Source organism: Cydia pomonella, chromosome 3, assembly GCF_033807575.1.
Source record: "Cydia pomonella isolate Wapato2018A chromosome 3, ilCydPomo1, whole genome shotgun sequence".
Taxonomy (NCBI): Eukaryota; Metazoa; Arthropoda; class Insecta; order Lepidoptera; family Tortricidae; genus Cydia; species Cydia pomonella.
In genome coordinates, this window is record NC_084705.1 from 12,445,682 (window position 1) to 12,469,741 (window position 24,060).

The 24,060-nt window shown below is 37.0% G+C and overlaps 1 protein-coding gene across 2 annotated transcripts; it reads left to right on the plus strand.

Moving 5' to 3' along the window:
* Positions 1 to 12,579: 12,579 nt before the first annotated feature.
* LOC133516068 (neogenin-like) lies at positions 12,580 to 23,512 on the plus strand. Of its 2 annotated transcripts, none has more exons than XM_061848782.1 (17): positions 12,580 to 12,995; positions 14,672 to 14,864; positions 15,811 to 15,914; positions 16,496 to 16,649; positions 17,252 to 17,456; positions 17,690 to 17,876; positions 18,179 to 18,303; positions 18,393 to 18,527; positions 18,650 to 18,847; positions 18,943 to 19,240; positions 19,341 to 19,456; positions 19,636 to 19,847; positions 20,175 to 20,335; positions 20,424 to 20,555; positions 20,651 to 20,802; positions 20,882 to 21,327; positions 21,438 to 23,512. In XM_061848782.1, the coding sequence occupies exons 1-17, from the start codon at positions 12,899 to 12,901 to the stop codon at positions 21,517 to 21,519; spliced, it is 2,997 nt and encodes a 998-aa protein (XP_061704766.1). In that variant the 5' UTR covers positions 12,580 to 12,898; the 3' UTR covers positions 21,520 to 23,512. The 2 variants fall into 2 exon arrangements, with proteins under 2 accessions (XP_061704766.1, XP_061704765.1); XM_061848781.1 differs by having other exon boundaries at positions 12,583 to 12,995; positions 20,412 to 20,555; positions 21,438 to 23,511.
* The last annotated feature ends 548 nt before the right edge of the window (positions 23,513 to 24,060 follow it).

Here is a 24,060-nt window from a genome sequence, read left to right on the forward strand (position 1 = left end):
GTCCGTTGTTTCATCCGCTACTTTTGATGCTGACTGTACCTACTTACAGACTTACATAAGAAAAGGTATAAGTATGTATCATATGGTCTGTGGTATTATTAACTAGTCTTATATGATCTAATACTAGTATCATATGAGGTGTGGTATTATTTACCAAATTTCTCAGGTAACTATCAGAAGTTGAACACTTGGATTTAAACACCTATCTTTTAAATGTATGAATGCACCCAGTATCATTAAATGGCAAATGAACAATGTTAGGGATTGCAAACTGGACTGATTTTCAATCCGGCCGGATCGGATCCGGATTGGTATACCTAGGGATAATAAAGTTAATTAAATGATATATTTTTCTAGTTTCTTGCGTGATATGAGAAATAAAGGATATTTTTTCAAATGTATGTATTCCTAAATCGATAATTTGAAGTTAAACTCAGTTATAAAAAGTGTCACAATGACAATCTCACTTTTAGACCAAAATTGTAAATGTAATTCATTAACCATTCACAATAAGTGTTCCAATTAACGTTTAAAATGATTATTGATTAGTTTCCAAAGCCTGATGATGGGATGTAGGGTGGGAATTAGAACTTCTTGAAAGAGCAAGTTTTCATAACTGTTCGTTGATTGAATTATTTGTAACTTTTAACCAAAATTAAAATATTATCTTGCTCTCATTTTTTTTATCCGAGAAAATAGTTTTATACACTCTATGAATAAAAAAATGCACTTTTTGAAATTAACAAATAAGTATAATGGTCAAATTATAGGGAACAAAATACGACACGATCTCATTGCGAAAAATAATAGTGTATGATTGAAAATTATCGCGGAAAAGGAATGCTTAAGAAAAGTTTTAAGAGAGGTATGGGCATTGTGAATTTCATCTCGCTTTGTGTGGTAGGGCACAGCCAGTGGATGTCATTCCAGATCTAGAGCAGAGCCCAACTGGGGAAGTACCTCCACCTTACAGAAAACCGCAGCCAAATAACACTAGACCCTACTCATAGTGTTGTGTTCCTGCCGGTAAGTTAGGTTGCCAGAGCTCAACGAGGGGGGGCGGGTTTAGGGTCGGCAACGCGCATGTAACTCCTCTGGAGTTGCAGGCGTACATAGGCTACGGAGACTGCTTATCAGGCGGGCCGTATGCTTGTTTGCCACCGACGTAGTATATAAAAAAAAAAGTTACATGGATCAAAATTATACTCATTCACATATTTATGAGCCCAACCCTATACGGTGGAGTACCGTCGATTTAATCCTGCCATTTTGTTTAGTTTTAATCTCCTATCACATTATGACATAACTTTAACCTTCTCTTTAGCACAAATGCCTTCCATGGCATCTCCATGTAATGTGTAATTCTTATTCCTGGAATTTATTCATGCACTATCTGTTTCTAAAGTTTTCTGTTCTTTATATCCTAAGGTTGTCTAGAAGAGATCGCTCACAGCGATAAGACCGCTTGTTGCTACCTTTATTAACATTGTAAATCTGTTATTGATTTTTTTCTTTTGTGGTGCAATAAAGTGTAAAATTGACTTACTTAGTACTCATTTACTACATCCTTTAATTTTTCCTTTTATTGCAGAATTTATGTAATCGTAGCATCGTGCATGATGAAGGAAGAGTAAATCCTCTTCTGTTCTCAATCATCGTCGTAATAAATATCTTTTTAAATTACTAAATTTAAACTATTTCATTCGTTCTTTGCTAACTAATTTAAAACGCACAGCGCGTGCGTTTTAGATGATTTTTTATTACGGATCCGACCGGGATCCGTTAGTACCTAAAACGTGCTGGATCCGGTCGGATTACTGAATTCGCCGGACCGGCTTGCAATTCCTAAACAATGCAGACGATTCCAAAGCTCCGTAAAGATAAGCACCGTGATTTGTGCAGTAATTTGTTACTCATTGTGTACACTGCCACGTGCGATAACAGGCAGCCAAATCTTAGTAAGCGCACGATCGATGGGGAACGAGATTGACTTTGCTTTGTTGACTTATGGCACATTTATCGACATCCATGATAAGAACTATATTTATGACATGACTTTGAGGTAGGTGACGAAAGCATTTTGCCAAAACTGTTTATAACACATCTTTATAAAATTTACAAGGACCCTTGCCATCAAGAATAACTACACAAGCTATCTGCCTTGATAATAGATTATATTCAGATATTTGTTAGCATTTTACTACAATCAAAGATAATTTGAAATAAACGTGTATTGTTTTTAAATACATCAATATTTTTATTTGTGCTAATTGAAAGAAGAAACACCTATATATAAAAATTATAAAATGAAATAGATGTAATTTTCGAGAATGAAGTAGGTACTGGATGCCTTGATCACTTTTTCTTTCATATATGACATCTACGACTTTTTCAGCTTGCTTGGTTAAATAGTTAACACATTCCCGAAATCAGACGATATATTCTAGGAGCCAAATTTTTTTTTAAATGTGGGGTTGATCTCATCATATGAAAAGTTGTCCAGAATAACCTGTACTCACAGCCCTGCCGAGAATGGCTAAGAAGTAATGAACATTATTTACGAGTATATGTGGTTTTATTCTTTTTTCTATGGTACCTACATAACATATTGCGATGATCTTAACATTTTTGGAAATGTTTCTATTGTTTTATGTCATTGTTTTAGCAGAAGTCTCGCCATTTATACATAATATCTATACACCGTGGGCCCATATAACTCGGCAAAAATTTTAACCTCGCATTTCTGAGGTCATAAGGAGTAATACATACATATGACATCTGGACAAATACAGCAAAAAAAATATATGTGTGTGTATGCACACGACACGTTATTTTTTTTTATAAATCTATCTCTAAAACAAGACCGATTTCAGACAACTTTGTATGACATTTTAGTCTCCAAATGCAGTCAAGAATACACCTCTAAATTATGTCGGGTTATGTAGGCCCACGGTGTATGTTTGATATCGTCACAAAAATAAGGAAGTGCGTGCCATTGCAAGATAAAGGGACTCTCTCTCCAAATATAATCATAACTAGTCACGTGTGTTTGTGATATAAACTAAGACCACATTTTTGAAAAAGAACCAGTCAACATCAATATGATTTAGATCTAGCAGAAATTAAAAGAAGCGAGTAAAAGTGCTAACTAGACCCAGTCATTTATAACGAGAAACTTCCTTAGAAATGTAAACTAGCGCAATTTACGTTCAATTATCATGTAATTGCTCAAAGAATTTCCTTATTACTGCGGAAATATAACTTCAAAAGATAAATGTGCCGTTCACACATGCCACTTCCTCAACAATTTATCATGAAAATTTGTCGTGTTTAACTAAATCTCCCTTTGGCTTTATCCCAATAGTGTCAACTGGAAACAGACAGCGCACGTGGCGGGTTTAGCGGGTGCTCCATTTAGCCCCGGCCTCTTCGCATCAAGAGATTTTTCACGATTAATTTCGATAGTAAGCACTGTCACTTCCATTTGTTGGCAGACACCCTTAACAAAAATAGGGATTAGTGCCTAAGCTCCCCCGGATATCGGTGTCTAATTTCCTGTTTGTTTGTTGAGGGACTTTGTTTATGTTTTCTCGAGTAGAAAAAGCTGCTGGAGTGGTTTATAATGAAATGGCATAAGTAGAACTTTGATAACGGGCCCTCAATTAGTTAAAGACGTCGGTATCAGCGTTGTTTAATGAGCTCCACATGCAGACTTGCCAAGCTAAATAAAGCGATACAGATAATTGGTAAAGAGCACGATATGCAGAAGAAAATAATCCGGCGTCTAGAGTTATACTCTTGTTACGGCAGATAAAGTAAGAAACATCGTCTAAAGATAAAGGAGTGATAATCTTGAAATAACGCGTATATCTCAGTAATGACCATTACCGTGCGTGCTTTTATCTGGCGTCGAAAGCGAAGCTTCTTTTTCGACTTTTTTACATTATTAATGCATCCTTTTTATCTGTTTCGTGTCTAATTGATTTGTCGCTCGCAGCCGTCTGTTTCTTGCCTCTCAATTACGTGCGGACTCGTGTCTCGTATCGCGAAATGTCCGCCATTTTATTTATGGTCGGTCAATTGATTGAATTAGTGGCCCCTCAGGCGCTGGCTCGATACTGACTTGTTTCATACAAATGAGAATTTATTCTGCTAGCGCCGATCGTTCATCTCGTTGGCTTTTTATAGCGGCTTAAAAAGTTTCACGGTGCAGTAAAATCTTTGATCGGAGTCTATAAACTTTAAGGTTCAGCGAGGTCTTTGATTAATTTTAAGATTTTATTTGATTTACGTGCTTTGTATTTTAATGTAAGGAAAGTATTTGTGACCATGTATAAAAAAAGGGCCAATGCTCAGAGGCCTCATCGTCGCGATAGGATGGACGGGTAATTACGTTACGTAAGTTATGTTACAGCCATTTAAGAGGAAAGGGAAATATTTTTAATAATGTTTAAATCCAGAAAGGAAAATGTGGACGTTTGTATTAAAAGGCGATTTCGCGCGGGTCCTGCACTTTCGCCTTAACCTAAGTGTACGAGTCATATACGAATAACATAACGTTAATTGCCATGATATTTTAAATATAAACCACTTTAGAAATACTTTATATTTTGCGTTTTTTGCGCATTCTACTATTTACACAATCAACATATTTTAACATCACTCGGCGTGATTCGAACTTTAAGATACGTCAAAAATTTTCTAAAGATAGGATATGGATAGGACATGTCAGTGTCAAAAGTGACGTTTTTATTTGACGAAACGTCACTTTTGACACTGATATACCAATCCATATCGTCTCTTCAGAAAATGTGTGACGTAGGTATCTTAAAGTTCGTATCGGGCCGACTGTATACAGTATTTAATATAACATCAAACTTAAAATAGACGTAAGTTTTAGTGCTATAAAATGATTCTGAGAGAAATTAAAATTTAGTCTCAATTACCCGAGCATAATTAATTTTTGTTTTCTTTTTCGACAATCACTGCATTACGTTCATCATGGTCAAACTGTCATATTTATGATTGTGACAGTTGTAACGTCCCGTCATTAAATGCGACGTTTTGAGTTTAAACAAAGTAGTTATATATTGCTAGCTGAATTATTTTATATAGAAAAACAAAAGTCGTCATTTTTTATGAAACCTATGAAAGCGTGTTTATTAAAGCCTAAACTAATTATCCTTTGATTATGCGGTCCTATCAAATCTGCACACTGTATAACCTATGTATTTTCTGTTTCTGGTAATATCATTACGGTTTGATAGGTGTGATTCCTGCGCGAAAGTAAACCTGAAATGATTGCTATTTCTGTAATTTAAACGACTGCCAATACCTAATCTCGCATTGCAAAGGTACCGACTACCGACTGTCTGGGCACGCCTCTGTGATGTGTATCGTCCTTCGCTTCACCTGACACCACGGTCCGAGCATGTTACGTGCGCTGCATTCAAGACCAAACCGACTAAATAAATCTTAGCTTTATAAAGTAACATGTATTAAAAATTGTAGAAGTCCTTTTGCCATTTTTATTATTGCTTTGATTTCAATTCTTTTGAAATTTTACTTCGATTGCTTATTAAAAGTTCTCAAGTTAGTAAAATAAAATAAAATACATCAGTATAATGTTAATTTTAAGATTCGCATATAAGTTCATGGAAATGTAGAATTATAATATAAAACTATATAAAATTAACATTAATGGTTTTAACATTCTTCTGCAATGATCCTACTTGAAATACCAGCCATAAGATGTCAAGTTAATGCTAGCAATCCCGAAATAATCTGAGCCAATGAATACTTTAGTAGAATGGAGTTAATGAAGGAAACTTCCTTTGTCCGGACTGATAGGTTGATTACGAGCACCCGAGGGATGTCGTTAGATTACGTGGGGTTGAATGAGGTAGACATGAATGATGAATTCCAGTTTTGATAGACGTGGGATTAAAGTTTAGGCTGGACATTGTTTTTGACAGGGACATGGCCAGTTTCACGTAATCACAAAATAATCCCTGTTTACCAATTAAATTTGGATTGTTACATATTCGCGCAACGAGAAGATTAGGGCGAGAAAATACCTATGTATATTAATAGTCCAATATCTACTGATCGTGTAAGCAAACAGCGGCTACCTACACAGTTTTTGTTCAGAAAAAGAAGGAAAACGCGTTTTATGTCACAATAAAAATCGTAATTAGGTGAATCAATAATGCATCACAAAGTTAAATTCCCACACACACACACTTCCCTCAGAGCAGCAAAACAAGGAGTTAAGCAAGAAAGAGCATGGATCACAATTTTGAGAGACGCAGATGGGAAAAAATATAGCAGCCGAGACAAAATAACCAATATATGCACGAGGTTTTATTCAACTCTATATTCAGACCCTTCTGCGTCTTCAACCAGGGATAATTATTCCTGTCCCGATACCATCTCTCCCATAACGGGGCATGAAGTCAATACCGCACTAAAAAGTTTGAAATACCAGAAAAGCCCTGGAGAAGATGGTGTAACAACGGAAGCTCTGAAAGCAGGAAAGACCACCTTGTTGCCTCACTTAACGAACCTGTTTAACTCCATCTTGTACTCTGGTCGTTTGCCCCAAGATTTTTGCCACTCAAATATAATTCTCCTTCATAAGAAAGGTGGCAAATCAGATATTGGAAATTATAGACCTATCAGCCTAATATCTCACATTTATAAATTATTTATTAAAGTTACCGAAAATAGCCCCCCTGCTTGATAAACACCAGCCCCTAGAACAAGCCGGTTTTCGTCCAAGTTTTTCCACTACAGATCACCTTCACAGCATAAATCAAATAATGGAAAAGTCCAACGAGTTCAAAATACCACTCTAACTGGCTTTCGTAGATTACAGCAAAGCGTTTGACAGTGTCAAGCATTCTGCTGTATTTTCCGCAATGCGTGAGCAAGGTATCGACAATGCATATATTGAACTCGTTGGAACCATTTATCGGCAAAGCACAGCAAGCATTAAATTACATGTTCCTGGCTCTAAAATTCGCATTGAAAAGGGAGTCAAGCAAGGCGACCCGCGATCTCCGAAATTGTTCACCTCGTGCTTACAACAGATTTTCCAAAAGCTAGCGACCAAGTGGGAAACAATGGGCATTGACGTCGACGACAAAAGGTTAACTAACCTGCGTTTTGCCGACGACATAGTTTTGTTCTCCCACACTGCACCCCATCTAGAACAAATGCTACAAGACCTTAGCACGGCAAGTCTTGAAGTCGAACTCGAAATGAACAGGGCCAAAACCCAGTTAATGACCAATTGCGCGAAACGTGGAGTCAAGGTTGATGGGCAGGATATCCAATATGTCGACGAATACATATACTTGGGCCAGATAGCATCCTTCGATGACAGGCAATCTAAAGAAATCGATCGACGCATCGAAAATGCCTGGAAGAGCTTCTGGTCCATGAAGGCACTAATGAAGGGCAACCTTCCACTGACACTAAAGCGCAAACTCGTCGACATGCGTATCCTGCCTATCCTAACCTACGGCGCCCAATCTTGGTCATTAACGGAAGCCCAGAAGTCCCGACTCAAGATTTGCCAGCGAGCAATGGAGCGCAGCATACTAGAAGTTCGGAGAACCGATCGAGTTAGGAACACCGGACTGCGCTCCAGAACTGGTATCATAGATGTGGGTGTTAAGGCCGCTAAGCTTAAGTGGGGTTGAGCAGGACACGTCTGCCGTATGCACCCGGATCGGTAGGCCAAATTGGCTACCGAATGGACACCGCAGATTAGCCGGGGCAGAGGACGTCGAGGTCATCCCGCCATCTCTTTTTTGGTCTGCCAAAAAAGAGATGGCGGGATGACCTCAACGCTTTTTGCAGAGACTGGCGGGAACCGTGAGGAGTGGCGGAAAAAAGGGGAAGCCTTTGCCCAGCAGTGGGACACAAAATAGGCTATTTAAAAAAAAAGTTAAATAACCGGCCAAGTGCGAGTCGGACTCGCGTTCCAAGGGTTCAGTACATCACACGATTTAAAAAAAAATGACTCTACAAACTGTAAACTGAGGTTGAAACAGTGAGCTGTTATTTATTTACTATAGACTATACATATAAGAGATCCCATACAGGGATAAGTTCGCCTTTGTTGTATTTAATTTACTCTGTAACTGTGTTTTTCGTGTTTTTATTTCTATGTACAATAAAGTATATACATACATACATATAACTAAAAACCGACTACAATAAAAATTCCGCGCCACATATCTAATTATCTATATTAGGCGTCCGCCCGAGTACCTATTATGAGGGCATCGGAGCATGAGTGGTGTCCCCTGTAAGTTGCCCCGTGGCTGTTCCCGAATTTTTCGTGTAAGGGCGTGCATGGGTTTCGAGGGTAGAATATGAGACAGTGCCAGGGTATCTACGCATGTAGCATCCCAGACAAGGAGCCGTCCCATACTCCAAGGCACCAACGTCATTCCGTCGGGCCTTTTGCCATCATCCCTGACCGGGCCGTTGGGTTCGAGGACCGCCGACACCTTGGCACTGACAAAGGCCCTACGGATGACGTCATCGATGCTGGCGTGCCGAGATATTCTCCCAGCACTTTGGCTGCATGAGAGGCCGTGGTGGCCTAGGTTGTCTACCATGACGCCGCATTGGCATCGGTGAGGCATGTTGGTTGATACTCCTATTCTAAGGCAAGTGGCCAACCGGAAAGTTGAGTTGTCCAGCAAAGTTCGTATTGTTGGTGAGGGAAGTGCCTGCACAAAATAACCACCCAACCTAATGGGCAAGCTAGTCTGGGTCCAAGTTCTTTAAAGTTACTTAAGCCCTTTCATGAATGATGTACAACACGGTATCTTTCTTTAATTATTAGAGTCCATCTAAAATAACTTTGCCTCGCCTTTTATAACACAAAGAGTAGGAGTGTCATTAAACCTTTAGGTACATCATATTTTCTAATAAATTGCCATGCGGAGTTATGTTGGTCCGACTTTATCTTCTTATTCATGACAGACTTAGGATCTCATAAGGACAAAAATTGTTCATGACGCATGATTTATTTAGCCTAACAAACCGTTTCAAATGACACCTCATTTGTGATATTATAATAAGTACCTATTTTAGAGAGAAAGAGATAGAGCCGGCGTAGCTACATTGACGTTCATAATATAAGGGCATGGTAATGTCTACTTGAAAACAAGGTATTTGTCGAAAATAATTTTTCTGATACAAGATTTTATCGCTGACTGTACTTTTTTTTCCACACTAAATACTCATCGAGACAGGTTGCGTTTCATCACAGAGCTCTAATGACCACCTCCTACCTCCTATCTCCATCATCAGATCAGCTCGATTGTCTTAGAAGTTTTTGAGGAAACAGATTAACCTACATACATATATATCTACAAACATACTGCTTTAGCTTTTCTGTAGTCGGGTAAAATATAAAAAAAATACTTACCGTTAAGTCATCACCGCGAACTCACAATAGTCTTAAGCGCCATAGTCAAAGGCGCTTAAGTCCTTTAAGCCAATCATTGCTATATTAACAATTTCCAAAAAAAACGAAACAACACAGAAGTTCTATGTAACTATCAAACCTACTCACACATTTTCAGGAGATTTGGTATCACTTTCGCAGCGGCAATTAGTGTAACTCGTAACTTAAGTTTTTTTTTTCTTAAGTCCGACTTCCGCTTAACTGTAGATTTCCAATAGGTTTTCCTGTAATCTTTAGGTAAAGAACTATTATGTGTATTTTTTTCAAAGATGTAACCCGGTAGTTTCGGAAATAAAGGGCGGGGAATGGTAATTTTTTGCCCATTTTCTAGAATAACTTCGAAACTAATTATTTGAAAATTATAAAAATATATATATATTTGAGATTCCCACAATGATATATAACGCAATATATTTTTCAAAACTTTTATTTTTTATTTTCTGTTTTACCCCCCCAAAGTGGCCCCTATGTTTAATATTCATTTGTTTAAGTTACATGTCCGGCTTTGGGTCACAGATTTACATATGTGTACCAAATTTCAACTTTATTGGTTCAGTAGTTTCGGAGAAAATAGGCTGTGATAGACGGACAGACAGACGCACGAGTGATCCTATAAGGGTTCCGTTTTTTCCTTTTGAGGTACGGAACCCTAAAAATATATAAAAAACAAACACAAAGCTTATAACGACTCGGTTATTGCCATTCTCATTGCTAAAAGGCGATTTTTTTCAGCATAAAACAAAAACTTACGGCAATGAAAGGGTAGTGCCGATATGAAATTTAGAGGCCAATTCAAACTTACACCTGACTTCGAAAAGATATCTAAATAATTTAATTTTGTTCTCGTTCGCTCGTGTGCCTCGCTTGTGCTAAATGCATGTACGGACAAGTACGAGCGAAATGAACGCGCGAATGATAACTAACTGACATCATTTAGATATCGTCTTAATGTAAGGTACAATAGCTCGAATCCGTTCGAATTAGCTTATTAGGTTGAAAAACATTAAAATAAACATATCAATGGTATTTATAAAATCATCACATTTTTTAATCGGCAAGTTCAGCTATCAACTATTTATTATGCATGTAATCCTTAACACTGCTTTGAAAGCTCAACTTTTATTGATTTATAAGTAAAACGCCTACGACGACGTCGACCCCTCTCATCGTATGGGAAAGCAGTCACGCAACGCGCATGTGAACTGTGAATAGTATCCTACTATACAGTCAGCACAGTGTGTTAATAATCCATTTTATTATCAATACAACTACAATGACACTAACCGCCAAAGAAATATAAAAAGTGCTTTCGATGTCGATGATGTTTTAAAAACAAAAAAAAATATGGTGGGGCAATTATGGATGGATAGCTACATCCCCAGAAAGTAGTTGGCAAAACACGAGTCTGCCGTCAGTGTATGCCACGCGACCGTCCGGTAAAGATTATTTGAAATGAATAAAAATTAATTAATTTAAGTGAAGGAAGCGAAAGAGGTATATTGTCAGGATCGTAGCAAGTGGAAATCTGTGGTCTTTGCCTACCCCTCCGGGAAATAGGCGTGATTATATGTTTGTATGTATGTATGTATAAAAATTATAATGTTTTCGCCATAATGCCCATGAAAGTATATATTAAATCAAACTATCTGTATCAACATTTATTTATTTTAATTTTAAGTGTTAATAATGAAAGTTATTCCCATGTCTGAAGCTGTGTTAATCCCTCCCCAGCCAAAGTCCTCAGCAAAAAATTGTGTCACTAACTTTCCAAGCAACAATTTCGGTGAACGTGAAAATAGAGCATTGTACGTTGCACGTCTCCTTTGTGTCACGGCGCACCCCGAGCTTCATCTAGCCTGTGTAAATATGTCAGTGCTTGTTAGGTAACTAGGCACGTGACTTGCATGTCTATACGCTGTCAATTTACACGTACCACCAGACACGTGGACGGAATTGTTCAACGATATTAATCTGGAGCTTGTGGTTGGGTTGAGATGGTTAAATGTGTGCGTAGGCTTAGACTCCGTTTGCTGAACGGTTGTTGAATAAGTAATTAGTATGGAAATTCTCTGTGGTCTTGGGCTAGATATGAATTTCCATTAAGATAAGTACCTAACATATTCAATAAACTCAAATTCATTCAATAAACTTTTCTCTCTGCATTTGACTGGTAGGAAATGCAATTTGGCATAAAATCCGCCATTTGTGCATTGTTGTATATTTGTGCAATATTATTAATATTTAATTATTTAATATTATGTAAATTATCCGCAACGCAGGCTTCATCAGGTGGCCACAGATGCAAATCTGCAACAGGATTCGTGATTTATACGAGTAAACAATAATTTAATCTAAATAAAATAACCGTCGCGAATCGTACCTGGCTCAAATATCTCCATCACACTGGCAACATTACCACGCTGAATGGCCAATGTGATCTGTTGGACCAGGTACGATACGGATCGAGGGTCGCACCCCCTTTCCCTCAGCCGCCGACCCAAATCCCTTACAAAGTCTTTCGCCTCCAAAGCCCAAGGTTCTGCAGTCTCGACTGCAACTGGTAATAAAGTATAAATAAGAATATAGCTCTTGCTAACCTAGAGGCTAAGACAACTTGTACCAATACTTCTATAGGTACTAATAGTGTTTAGAGGTGGTACATTATCATTATTAAATCGTAATGTTAAATTAGGTCATTATTGAAAACTATTTTCCTACAAGTTAATGTTCAATTTACGCTCATTTTCCTTTTTTACAACTTTTTAAATTCAAGAAAAACCTCATAACAAGCCCTTTAATTTTATGTGTCGCAAGATAGTTTGCAACAATGCTGTATATTACGTTTTTAAATAAATACATAAGGGTTCCGTTTATTCTTTTTGAAGGACGGTACCCTAAGAAGTACTAAATACCACGATAAATTAACACAAAAATTCTTAACGTCCACGCGGCATTAATTATGTGTAACTTACAATGTTAACAAAAAACAGTCACTAAGCCACCAGACAAGTTTTCAAGTTGCAATCCAAAGTCTCAAGTTGAGTGACACATTGATCGCTAAATTAAAGTAATTACGCTGTCGTCGGTCTACTTGGAACGCGAACTCGCATCGCCGAATATTTTTCCGGAAATCGTAGCTTAACAATCGCGGAAAAGCTCACGGGTAAGCTACGGAGTCGGCGCGAAATGACAACAAGAGTGGGGGGCAGTAACCTCCGGCACAGCGCGCGGGGAGGTTGTGTCGCTTCTCGGCCTAAACACATCGCGACATCTCGGAACTATGAAATGATTTAAGACTTTTAAAAGGAATAAAGTTCTTGCAAGTGCTATTAAAGTGATAATGGGCAATGAAACCGTAAATAACTATGTTTAAGTGTCGATACGAAGTGCGAGGCGACGGTAATCAGTATGGTCGCGGGTGCAATTAAAGCAGATAAACGAACATGCAACCAGTTCGGGATCGTGCTTTTGTATTTTTTACTCGTACTTCTTTGTGTTACAAATGGTAAGTAAAAAAATGCAAGTATATCTTAATACAAAATACTTTTCGGGTTTTGATAGCTTATTTTGTTTGTAGTCTAAAATGTGCATAAAACGAATATGACTCGCCGATTGGATATGCTGATTAGTTAATTAAATAAAAAATTTAGTCAAATGCATACATAATCCCCAGAAAACTCCCATTAGTTTCCCAGATTTTTTAATGAGATGACGTAAACCTGTTCTAAACCGACCTCCGGTGATTATATTTTATCTAATTAATTAGTTGCTACTGTATCGAGCATGTCTATATTGTCTATGATATAATATATTTTATAATCGAAGCATCTATTTGTATCTACTTATTCTAATAAGATGGAATGAACCAGTACTTGTTTTTTTATTGATCTTATTAGAACTAACAGACCATTCCCGCGGAAATCTCAATATTATTTTACTAATTTAATGTAACAATTTAAGTTGAGATATTTATAGTTATAATTTTATTAGGCCTCCACGTTCGGATAAAATGCAATAGGTATCAACATGTATGAAGTATTCAGCATATGGAACTCGCACGTTTTCATACACACTCTCACTAGTTGGAATGGATTTCTTTTTTCTTTTCGAATAGGCCTCCTACATTCGTTTTTTTTTTGACTGAGTACAAAGGTGTAATAAAAATAATTTGCTAATACCATATATTTTTAAAAAACTCTCATGTCAAAAAACTTGTTAAAATCAATGTCGGTGCCCGGATTTCTGACCTTTGCAACAGCTATGTAGGTGGCAGCAATGTCGTCCAGCAATACTTACTGCAGCATTAGCGCTGATGCACTCTATATCAAAATGTTACTTTTGTGAAATGTTAGATAGGTAAACCAAATTATTATTAAGTGTACATTTTTGTTGTAATTGTTTTAGTATTATAAGATTAATTGACGCGTCTAATATAACATTTATTGTTATCTATAAAACAAGTCACATGAGTGTTAATAGGCAGCAGGTATATAAATTTAGCATAGGATCAACTATCAACTATTATGCACGTAGATAAACAAGTAAGTTCACGGGTCACCTACACAGTATATACCTATATTAAGATAGTTCAGGAGAAAAACGATGGCAGTTCAGTTAAAGACATACCTAAAAGACTTTTTATGTTCAAAAGTTCCTCTTCCTGTTGTACCACAAATGTTGTTTAAAAATGGGGGGAAGAAGTCAAATATAAACTTTTTACGGAATAACACATGCAGTGTACGATGATATTAGGAGAGTTTTAAAGATTTACTAAAAAAACAATGGACGCTTGTCGCATATCTAGTAAATTTATACCTATATAGGAGATAAGTAAATGATACGGGCAAGAGCAACATCCGCTCGGTGTACCTTTTACATCTCATTAAAGTGTCATAAGGGCTTCTACGTGTGGGCCTCGGCTCAGCGTAAGCCTCCCAAATGTCCGGAACACCATAGTTTTATAATGGCGAAATACATACAAATAAATAATAGGTACTACTTAAATATGAAATACCTACCTTTAATTACAAGTACATACCTATGGATATGCGAACAATAATTGTGTACGCATATTTTGTATCTATCGCAAGACTATTATCAAAACCATAGCAATTATATCCAGCTTAAAATCCTATTAACTAATTGCTCAAGAGCATAGGGACTAACCCTCGTTTTCCGTAGCCCAAAGCCGAGCCCCGCGGATCAAGGAGCACCCGGCGGACACGATTGTGGGCCGCAGCGAGCCCGCGACGCTGCGGTGCGTGGCCGAGGGCAAGCCTAAACCGACCATCCAGTGGTACAAGGATGGGGTGCCGCTTGCGCCTACGGACCACCCTCATAGAGTATTGCTTGAAGATGGACTACTCTTTCTTAGGTTGGTTATAATCAAAAGACTATTTTTTTTGGGATTTTTTGAAAAACTTATAAGAATCACGTTATTGGTTTATTTTATGCTTTGGTGTTATGTTTAGCTATTGTTTAAAGTTTTTTTTAAGCCGTGTTTTCAGCTACGTCAAGAAATTTTTTATAATGAGCTCCACAAATTAGTATAAATAATGCTCGTTGTTTCAGAAAATAGTCAAATAACCAGCATGTTCAAAGTGTTTTTAAAGTTATTATACACCGTGTTTTTATTGAATTTCGTTAACTTCGGGGTTTCGGTAAGTACGTTTAAGGAAACTAAATGGCATAGTTAATTTTCGAAAAAAAAAAATTTTTTTTGTTTTTTTTTTTTGCTATTTTTATTTTTATAAAAAGTAACTAAATGTTGCATATAGCGTTGTTGTAACACGGGCATTACATTTAACTCAACCAAACAATTGAAAACTGTGACATATCAATGTCATTTCGAACGTCGATCGTCCGAGATAGTACTTACGTTTAGTAGCAAATGTATGAACTCGCACTAAACACTAATCAATAAGTAAACAGGCCCTAAGGCAAGTGTACACGCTCGTAAGGGCCTTATAAGATAAAAATTAATGATTGATTATCTCCGAAATGGAGTTAATTAGAATATCGGTGTCTTTGAGAAAGTTACTTAATTTAAGCTCAGGAATGCACCCTCGAAATTAACGCAAATCAAAAAAAACACGGTGTATAAATAATAACTCATAACATTCTTAATCCGTTATTTTAGAAGTAGCCCCCCTTTACTTGACGTAAATATTAGTCAGCGTATCGTATTATTATTAGAAGTAATCCTTCATATTCGCGTTATTAACTACTCCAAACAAGTTTTAAGTCCAATGTAAATCAATACAAGCTAAGAACTAGTCAGTAATGAAACACCCCACAGTGACGTGTTTGTTTGCGTTTAGGGTTATGCGGGGCAAGAAGGAAAACGACGAGGGCGTGTACTGGTGTGTGGCACGGAACTCCGCCGGGGAGGCGGTCAGCAAGAACGCTACACTTACCATAGCTGGTAAGTAGTTTGACAAAACAAATATAAGTGCACTGAATCACTAAATGAGAAAAAAAATTCGCCATTGAACCTTTCTTCTGTTCCTGCATGCGATGTTCATTTTTTTAGGTGCAAAAGTGAGTAATGTGAAATCTCTTCAAGTTAAGTTTTTTCTACTTATACATAATTTCGGTATCAAATCAATCCATTTCATTACAAACATATATCGCTTTTTAATAAAAAAAAAACTTTTTTATGATACCTTTTTTCAGACGTGATATTATTGGTTCAAGAAACTTTTTTAGTACGAATTAAGGTTATAATTATATCTCTTCTGTGGACATAATAAACGGACTTACAAGCCTAATTTTAATTTTCTTTTCTTATGGGAATATTAAAATCTTCTACTTCTTAACACTTACTATATGATAAAAGTCTTAGAAAAACGTATCCAAATCGTTAACTTTTGTAATGTCCACAGAACAAACGTCAGTTTTCCCGGACGTTTTTGACACATATATAAAGAAACATGAATGTATCCGGTTTGAGGTAGTTTTCTAATCTCATTGTAGTTCGAAAATATCTAGTAAATTTTATTACAGTCCTGCGCGATGAGTTCAGAACAGAGCCCCGAGACGTGAAGGTGGCGGGAGGCGAGCCGGCGCTGCTGGAGTGCCTGGCGCCCAGGGGCGCGCCCGACCCGTCTGTGCACTGGACCAAAGAAGGCCACGTGGTCGATGTAGATGTTAATGGCAGGTAGTTAAAGAAAATACACAATGCTAGGTATCTTTAACTTTTATCGTTTTAGTTATCGTATGAGTATAAGATCCTTGTGATTAGGTTTGGTTGAGAATTACAATCTAAACACGTTACGGTACTTGCTTGTACTATTGTATTCCACGTCCAATTAAAATATCACACACACAAAAAACAAACAAAAAGTTTGGCAACATTTCGTTTTAACGAAGCTTGGAGTAAATCTAAAATTGTATTCACTACAAAATTCAAATGAAAGCCTTTTATTTTACATTGAAAATCCCCGCTTGTGAAGCCTTTTCCGTAAATTGCATTAATCCATAAAAAGCGCTTGTAAACAAACGTAAATCACCTGTTTTATACGACATTTATAAATCACGGATTTGCCAAGAATGGTTTTTTGCCGTTCCAAGAACAACATTTCACACAAACAATTGAAGACTGCCAATAATTTCGCCTTTTGAAGGTTGAGGAAAGTAATATTCCGACGTTTTCAACAAAAAAGTATAATAAAAACATGGAACGGGCAATTGTAAGGATGGCAATATTTCTGAATCAGCTGTACTTGTTTTAAAGTGTTTTCAGTATGTTTGTATTTTCAGAGTATCATTACTAGATGGGAGTAATCTCAAGATCCTGGAAAGTCTTCCATCAGATAGTGGCGTGTATCGGTGTGTCGCGTCGAACGTGGCGGGCGAACGCCAGTCGCGGCCCGCGACGTTACTCGTGTTACGCAGGCCACATTTTCTAGTGAAACCCAATAACATAACTGCGCTGATAGGCCAGAATATTGAATTCCATTGTCAAGTAAGTCACATAGGTGCAATACATTGTCACTGTTTTGAATCGTAATAGCATATTCAGGTATCGCATCCTGCATTGCGTCTTTTATGAATTTTATTATGTATGAGTCGATCGATTGATATCGGTGTTTGGTTTCTGTATTGATAAACCGTTATAAAAGGTTCTATCACGATGCAGAACTCAACAACTTTTCTTTTGTTTATATTATTATGTGTTATCATATGACGTTATTGCAGGCATCACCAGAATCCGACGTGTCAGTGACTTGGTCGCGAGACAGTGGATCACTATCGCCATATGCTATAGTACGCCGAGGATCCTTGAGGATAGACAGGGTCGTATCGTCAGATGGAGGAACCTATACATGCCGAGCGGAGAGCCAGGCTGGATCCAGCAGCGCTAGTGCCATACTTACTGTACATTGTAAGAATTATTTTTAATAATTACTTTTGCAACCACAGGACTTTGGTTTAATTCAAGAGATCAGTTCAACCACACTTCTACTCTTAATCACAAAAAAAGTTAATCACTTCAGAGCACACAGGTCTCAACGGTAAAAATAATAGCTGCGGTCAGATGTGGCTAGGACATGATAGAATTGATAGATATTAAGCTTGATATATTTAGAGATACACCGTTGAAGTAATTTAGTTTTTGTGTAGCTATAAATTTATTTAATGACCGCATTAATCCCAGGAAAAAGTCTAATAACCATGCTGTTTTAGCTCTACCTCATTTCACTCGAGTGCCTTCCGATCAAACTGCGTGGGAAGGAGAAGAGGTTTCTTTTTCATGTGAGGCTGAAGGTACCCCAAAACCCTTAATTTTTTGGACAATGGAAGGATCTCAGGTAAAAACTAAATAAAACATAATCGAAGCATAATAGGTTTATTGATTGTACTTTAAATAATATAAGAGGTTTTGATCATGTGTTCGCAGGAATTGGTGTTCCCAAAAGCTAGTCATAATTCTGGCACGTTGTATATAGATAAAGTGTTGATTCGACATGCCGGTAGACTAACTTGCGTAGCCGTTAGTGAGGCAGGGAGTTCCTTACATACCGCCACTTTGCAGGTGTGTGCTCTCTCGTACTTAAGTATGTTTGGTTTTAACATACTTATGTATTTTCATACATGTCATATAGTTGGTAAACCTTGAGGTCATAAATACACATGTATATCCATTTACGTTGCTAGGTATTAAGAAGAGAAGCAAACTCATTTAACACTGAGCTAGATTCTTCGACTCCGTACACAGAATTGAGTAAACCACAAAACCACCCAGCGATGACACAGTACGAGTTAGTTCAAGCACGTCGGTACTTACAACAAGATGTTCTTACTTTGAGACGAGTTGAAGGAATATCCGCTAATACGCTGAAAATTGTTTGGGAAGTGAGTTCTACGTCACATATTTATTGATTACCAATTCTTGACGTTTGAAGAATCAGTTTATTCATAGATGTGTTAATCTATTCTGTTTATTTTAGGTTATGACTGATTACAACGAATATTTAGAAGGAGTTAAAATCTGGTTCAACGGAACATCTTTAAATCAACCTCATTTGATGGAATTTCAAAATCCAACGTCAAATACTTCTATAAAAAATGTTATACAATCAAGGTTCGGAAATTTTTCAATGACAACAGTTCACAACAGCGGATCATCTAGCCATGTTTTAACTGGATTAATGCCTTACTCTCAATATGACGTGTTCATAATGCCATTCTACAAACTGTTGCTGGGCAAACCTTCAAATTTAAAAAGTGGCTTCACCGATGAAGACGGTAAGACAGTTCATTCATAGTTCTTGTTTTCAAGTGAATATGGTGGTCGTAATGTCATTAAGTTTTCTCCGCTAAGTGGTAAAGTTCCGCGTGTTTCCAGTGCCGTCAGCGCCGCCGCAGAGCGTTACTGCGGGAGTGATTAATGCTACGTCTGCTTGGATTCGCTGGGATCCACCTCCACCGCATACTTGGAATGGTGAACTGTCTGGATATCTAGTAAGTAGTTTCTTACATTGCTTGTCTTGTAAAGTCTGTACGTTCTTAAGTTTTTATTTTACTTTAATGTAATTGTACGCGAATATGTATGTCTTTACTGTGAGTAGATAAACTTTTATAATGATGAAAATAATAATTTTATAATTATGTATTTTTTACACGTTCACATTTTTTTTAAGATTGAGGTGCGCGTTGGAGGTAGTGCCGGAGGCCGCGTGGTGGGTCAGATGTCCCTGGGCGCGCGCACGCGCGCGGCTGCGGCCAGCTCCCTGCGCGCGGGTGGGCGGTACAGCGCACGCGCGGCTGCGGTCACGCGCCGTGGCCACGGACCTTTCAGCGCGCCCGCGCATCTACATATGTTACCAACGCATACCCAAAGACAATACGTCCAGTAAGTACTTACTTACCCCCACCACCAGTGCAAATTCGATAGATACATAAATTTTGTTCTCCGGGTACCTAATATTACATTTGATACTAATATTAGAATTAAAGCGAGCCTACTCATTTTACGGTAGAAAGTTGTGCTGAAATGAGAAATGACCTTACTGTTAGGTAACAGTAAAATGACTTTGACATACCGAGAGATAACATACGTCACTCATTAGTATGGGCTAAGTATGTACCTACAAAGAGAATATCAAAATAATGAACACATTTTTGATTCATCAGTTACATCACTGGTAACGACTTGTTACCTATTTGTCTATTGTTTCAGAACGGAACCGGCGAGAGACAAAGCAATATTGTCGATGTTCCAAGAAACTTGGCTGCTGGCGCTCTGTTTAACTTTATTAGTGCTAATACTGGCTACTACCGGGACTGTTGTTTATATTAGGAGTCGTCATTCGAAGCAAAGGAAAAGTCAAAACTCTACTGGTGAGTAAATAATAACAACAAACATCACGCGTTAAGTTATGTTAGAGGCGGAATTTCATTAAATGCCTAAAATTAGCTCTACTTCCAGGAAGCGCCATAACTAACGCTCAACAGTGTCTGTTAGGTAAAGAAGCTGTATGGCTTCGAGAAAGACCACTATTTGAAGGCTCAAATGAACCAAGAATAGAGATTTTAAACTGTCATCAAAGCTTACTTCATGGTAAGAACCGTTACACATTTTACTGATTCTTAAAGTGCCGTTTATATACATTTCCTGTGTATGACAGGCTCATTATATTGAAATCATACCTTTAGGTGGCAGATCGACGGGTACTATGACAATGGAAGCTGAATACACTCTTCCACAACAGCAGAATAATATTAGCACAATGCCTCACGAAGAACAAAGAAGCGTCCCTCCAGAACCTTATGCATCGAGTGCAATTTATACAGAACTAAACTACCCTGTAAGTTCATTAATAGCAATGGATTAAGACGTAAATTAAATTTTAAGTTTGTAAATTTAACATTTTAATTGTTACATAGGTTCACAACGACGCAGAAGATTCATGTATGAAATGTGCAGTAAGTCCGGGATCCTATGACAACAGTATGGTGAGATCATTGGCAGAAAGCAATCAATTTTCCAACGAAGAGTGCTCCACATGTTGTCGAAGTAGTAGTTCGACTTTGACCAAGGACTACAGCGAGATGACTAAATGTGGAAACGATGTTGATGAAATGCAAGATATGTCCATAGATGACTGCCCGTCATGTAAGACACATCATTCCAGATCCTCCAGTCATCATGATGAAAATAAAGAATGGGCTATGGCAGAAGTAGAATATGATTATCCTCAATGGCATTGGCTGGGTAAAGAGAACAGTTTTCGGAGCAATGGCGAAGGTCTGAGATACCCTACAGACGCTAGAAACGATCAAAATTGTAGGATGAATCTTTGTGATATCCTGCCTCCACCGCCATATGAAAGGTAATATATTATATATGAACATTTAACAATAGCATTGATAAAAGCATTTAATTTTAATGGGTGTCCAAATTAAATATCCCTCATTGTATATAAAAAAAAATTGTTTACAGAGAGTCTCCTTATCGAGAAATGCACGCGTTTACCAATCACTCAGGGGCATCAGGTTGTTCAGGACATACGTATCGAAGCTAATTTTGGTTAAGTATTTATTATACTGTTAACAAAATATCACTAGAAACGTAATTCAAGCAATACTAATTTATAGAGAAATGTACATAATAATTTGTATGAAATATCTGCATATATGGGTTGATATCAAGGAGTGGAATGCATGATTTGATTGAAGAAACCACGTCTCCAATAGCAACCGGTTCGAAAAAACAGATTTGTTGTAACTGATGATTGCACATTTAAAAATAAGTAAGCTTGAAATCTTTTAATTAATAACTTAAAGATTTAAATAAAATTCCAAAATTAACAGAACGAAAAGTATATATAATTATTCCTGTTATTGTATTAATTGACTGGTTTGAGGAATGTAGCGAATGTGAATGTGTTTTTAAAATAGACTGCTATGTGACGTAACGTAGGTATAGTTTTTCATCTCTCTAGTGACTGTGATATAGTATAATTTTGGATTTTTTTTGTTTTGTACATATTTTAAAATGTTTGATATTCTTATACAATTTTAACATTATCTTATTTATTGTGTGTAGTGAAATATTATTACAAATGCGAACAATAGCAAATTTAGAGGAGCATTCATTTTAGACAGCAATTTCGAAACATTTTGTAATAAAGATAGAAGCTATAACTTTGCAATTTTATATGCATATTCATTTGATCTTGTACCAAATTAGTTACGTCGTTAACCAGCTCGTATTAATAAAACAGTACATTATAAATTTAGTTTTATTTTATCATTTTCTACAAAAAACATTCAGATTTTTATTTCCAAAAATTAAATGCTATTTACATTTTGATAAAAGAAAATAATAATCTTTCAATTGACAACCTAGACGTTGAATAAAAAAAGTGAAATGCATCTGTTAGCCGCATGGGAAGTAATTACCATGACGAATCATCCAAGTTGCAGTAGAATACGATTTATCTTCTTGAGCATTTACGTAAATATAGTTTGATACTTTTTTATTTCACAAAAATCTTCCAGATGACATTTTTATGACAGTTCCATTGATCCAATAGTATTCACAGATACGTTGGTTGTGTATCCAAAAGCCTCGTAACAATTATATTCCTAATCAGCTTTTCTCGTAAATAACTAAACACATATTAATGCAGGCTACATTCGCAGGCTGCGTCCGAAGGGGTGTTACCATGGCAACGCGTTCACCCCAAGTGCACCCTTGTTATTAATACCCGTAATAATTAAACTTGATTGCATTTCACACCAGGTGTTAGATGACGCCTCTTATCAGTAAGAATTAAGGCCAAGAGGTTAAGACGGTTAGAATTGCAAAGAGTAGGTACTAATCCATGTTATATAAGTCGTGATATTATTGATAATTGTGACAAATTATATTCAGCAGCGTCATTTTGATATGAAAATTATTTCAAGCTATATATTATATATTATATATTTGCGATACTGTCCGAAGGCTAAGGTGTTGGCTAAGTATCAGATACCGTTATTATGCCGAACGTGGAAGACCGCGCGAAAAGGTGTTTTCATGCAAACGTAGTCCCCATTTTCCTCTCTAGAAATATATTAACTCAATTTAATGTTTATTAACCATAGCTATCGTTTTTTTTTGAGTTTTTATTTAATTTATTTTATAAGGCGAATGGCTTTGGTGAATACGTACATCAAATCGTGTAAAAATATTTTCCATAATAGCAATATCCAAAGAGAAAAATGGGAACTTTGTTTGTATGGAGAAGCGGTCGTCCACTATCCATTTAATACAAGTAATATGTGTGTCTAGTATGCGTCAATATCTTGGAGGATTTAACAACTGGAGACGCCTTTAAGAGCTTACCCCTCTGTCGAAAAGCTCGGCCAATGGTCATGTATTGTATGGACTGACGTTTATCTGACATGGCTATTTGTACGTTACGTAGAAATAGCCATACATTTGACGTGCCCTCCCCCGCAAAAATTTGTACTGTTTTGTACAGAAAATTACAGTCAAGGCGTCTCCAGTTTTTAAATCCTCCAAGCGTTAATATACTCATAGAGTGCCGCACATAACGCGATATATGTGTACTATGTACAAAATAATCTCTAAAAGCAATATAAGTTCACACACAAAATGAAGAAGAAGTTAACAGAGAATAAAATAAAATACTATGAGATGTTAGTATGTACCTCGAAGACATTGAAGAAATTACCTTAAACAAAATAAATCAAAAACAGCACTCCCATTACATGTTAATAAAGTGACGTTGGATCAAAAGAAAACGAATAATTTGACAATATATTAACACTAGAACATGCACTCGGAAAATCAACAACGCGGCAAATGCATGTTCCCTATCACCGAAAATCAGAATTCATTTCGAAGCCCTACATAGAACGTGACTCCTTTCAATCATACCGCGTTTTCAGAGTTTTTTTTTATTTCCTTTATTAATCAACACTCCCCTAGGGCGGTTTTGAGAGAGCCCTCTGTTGGAGTCAAGTGGCGGAGACAGCGGAGAAAAATTGCGAGAGATGTAAGAAACGTCATTATTGCGAAAGTTCTTGTGTGTGGTGACAAGGAACAAATGAAT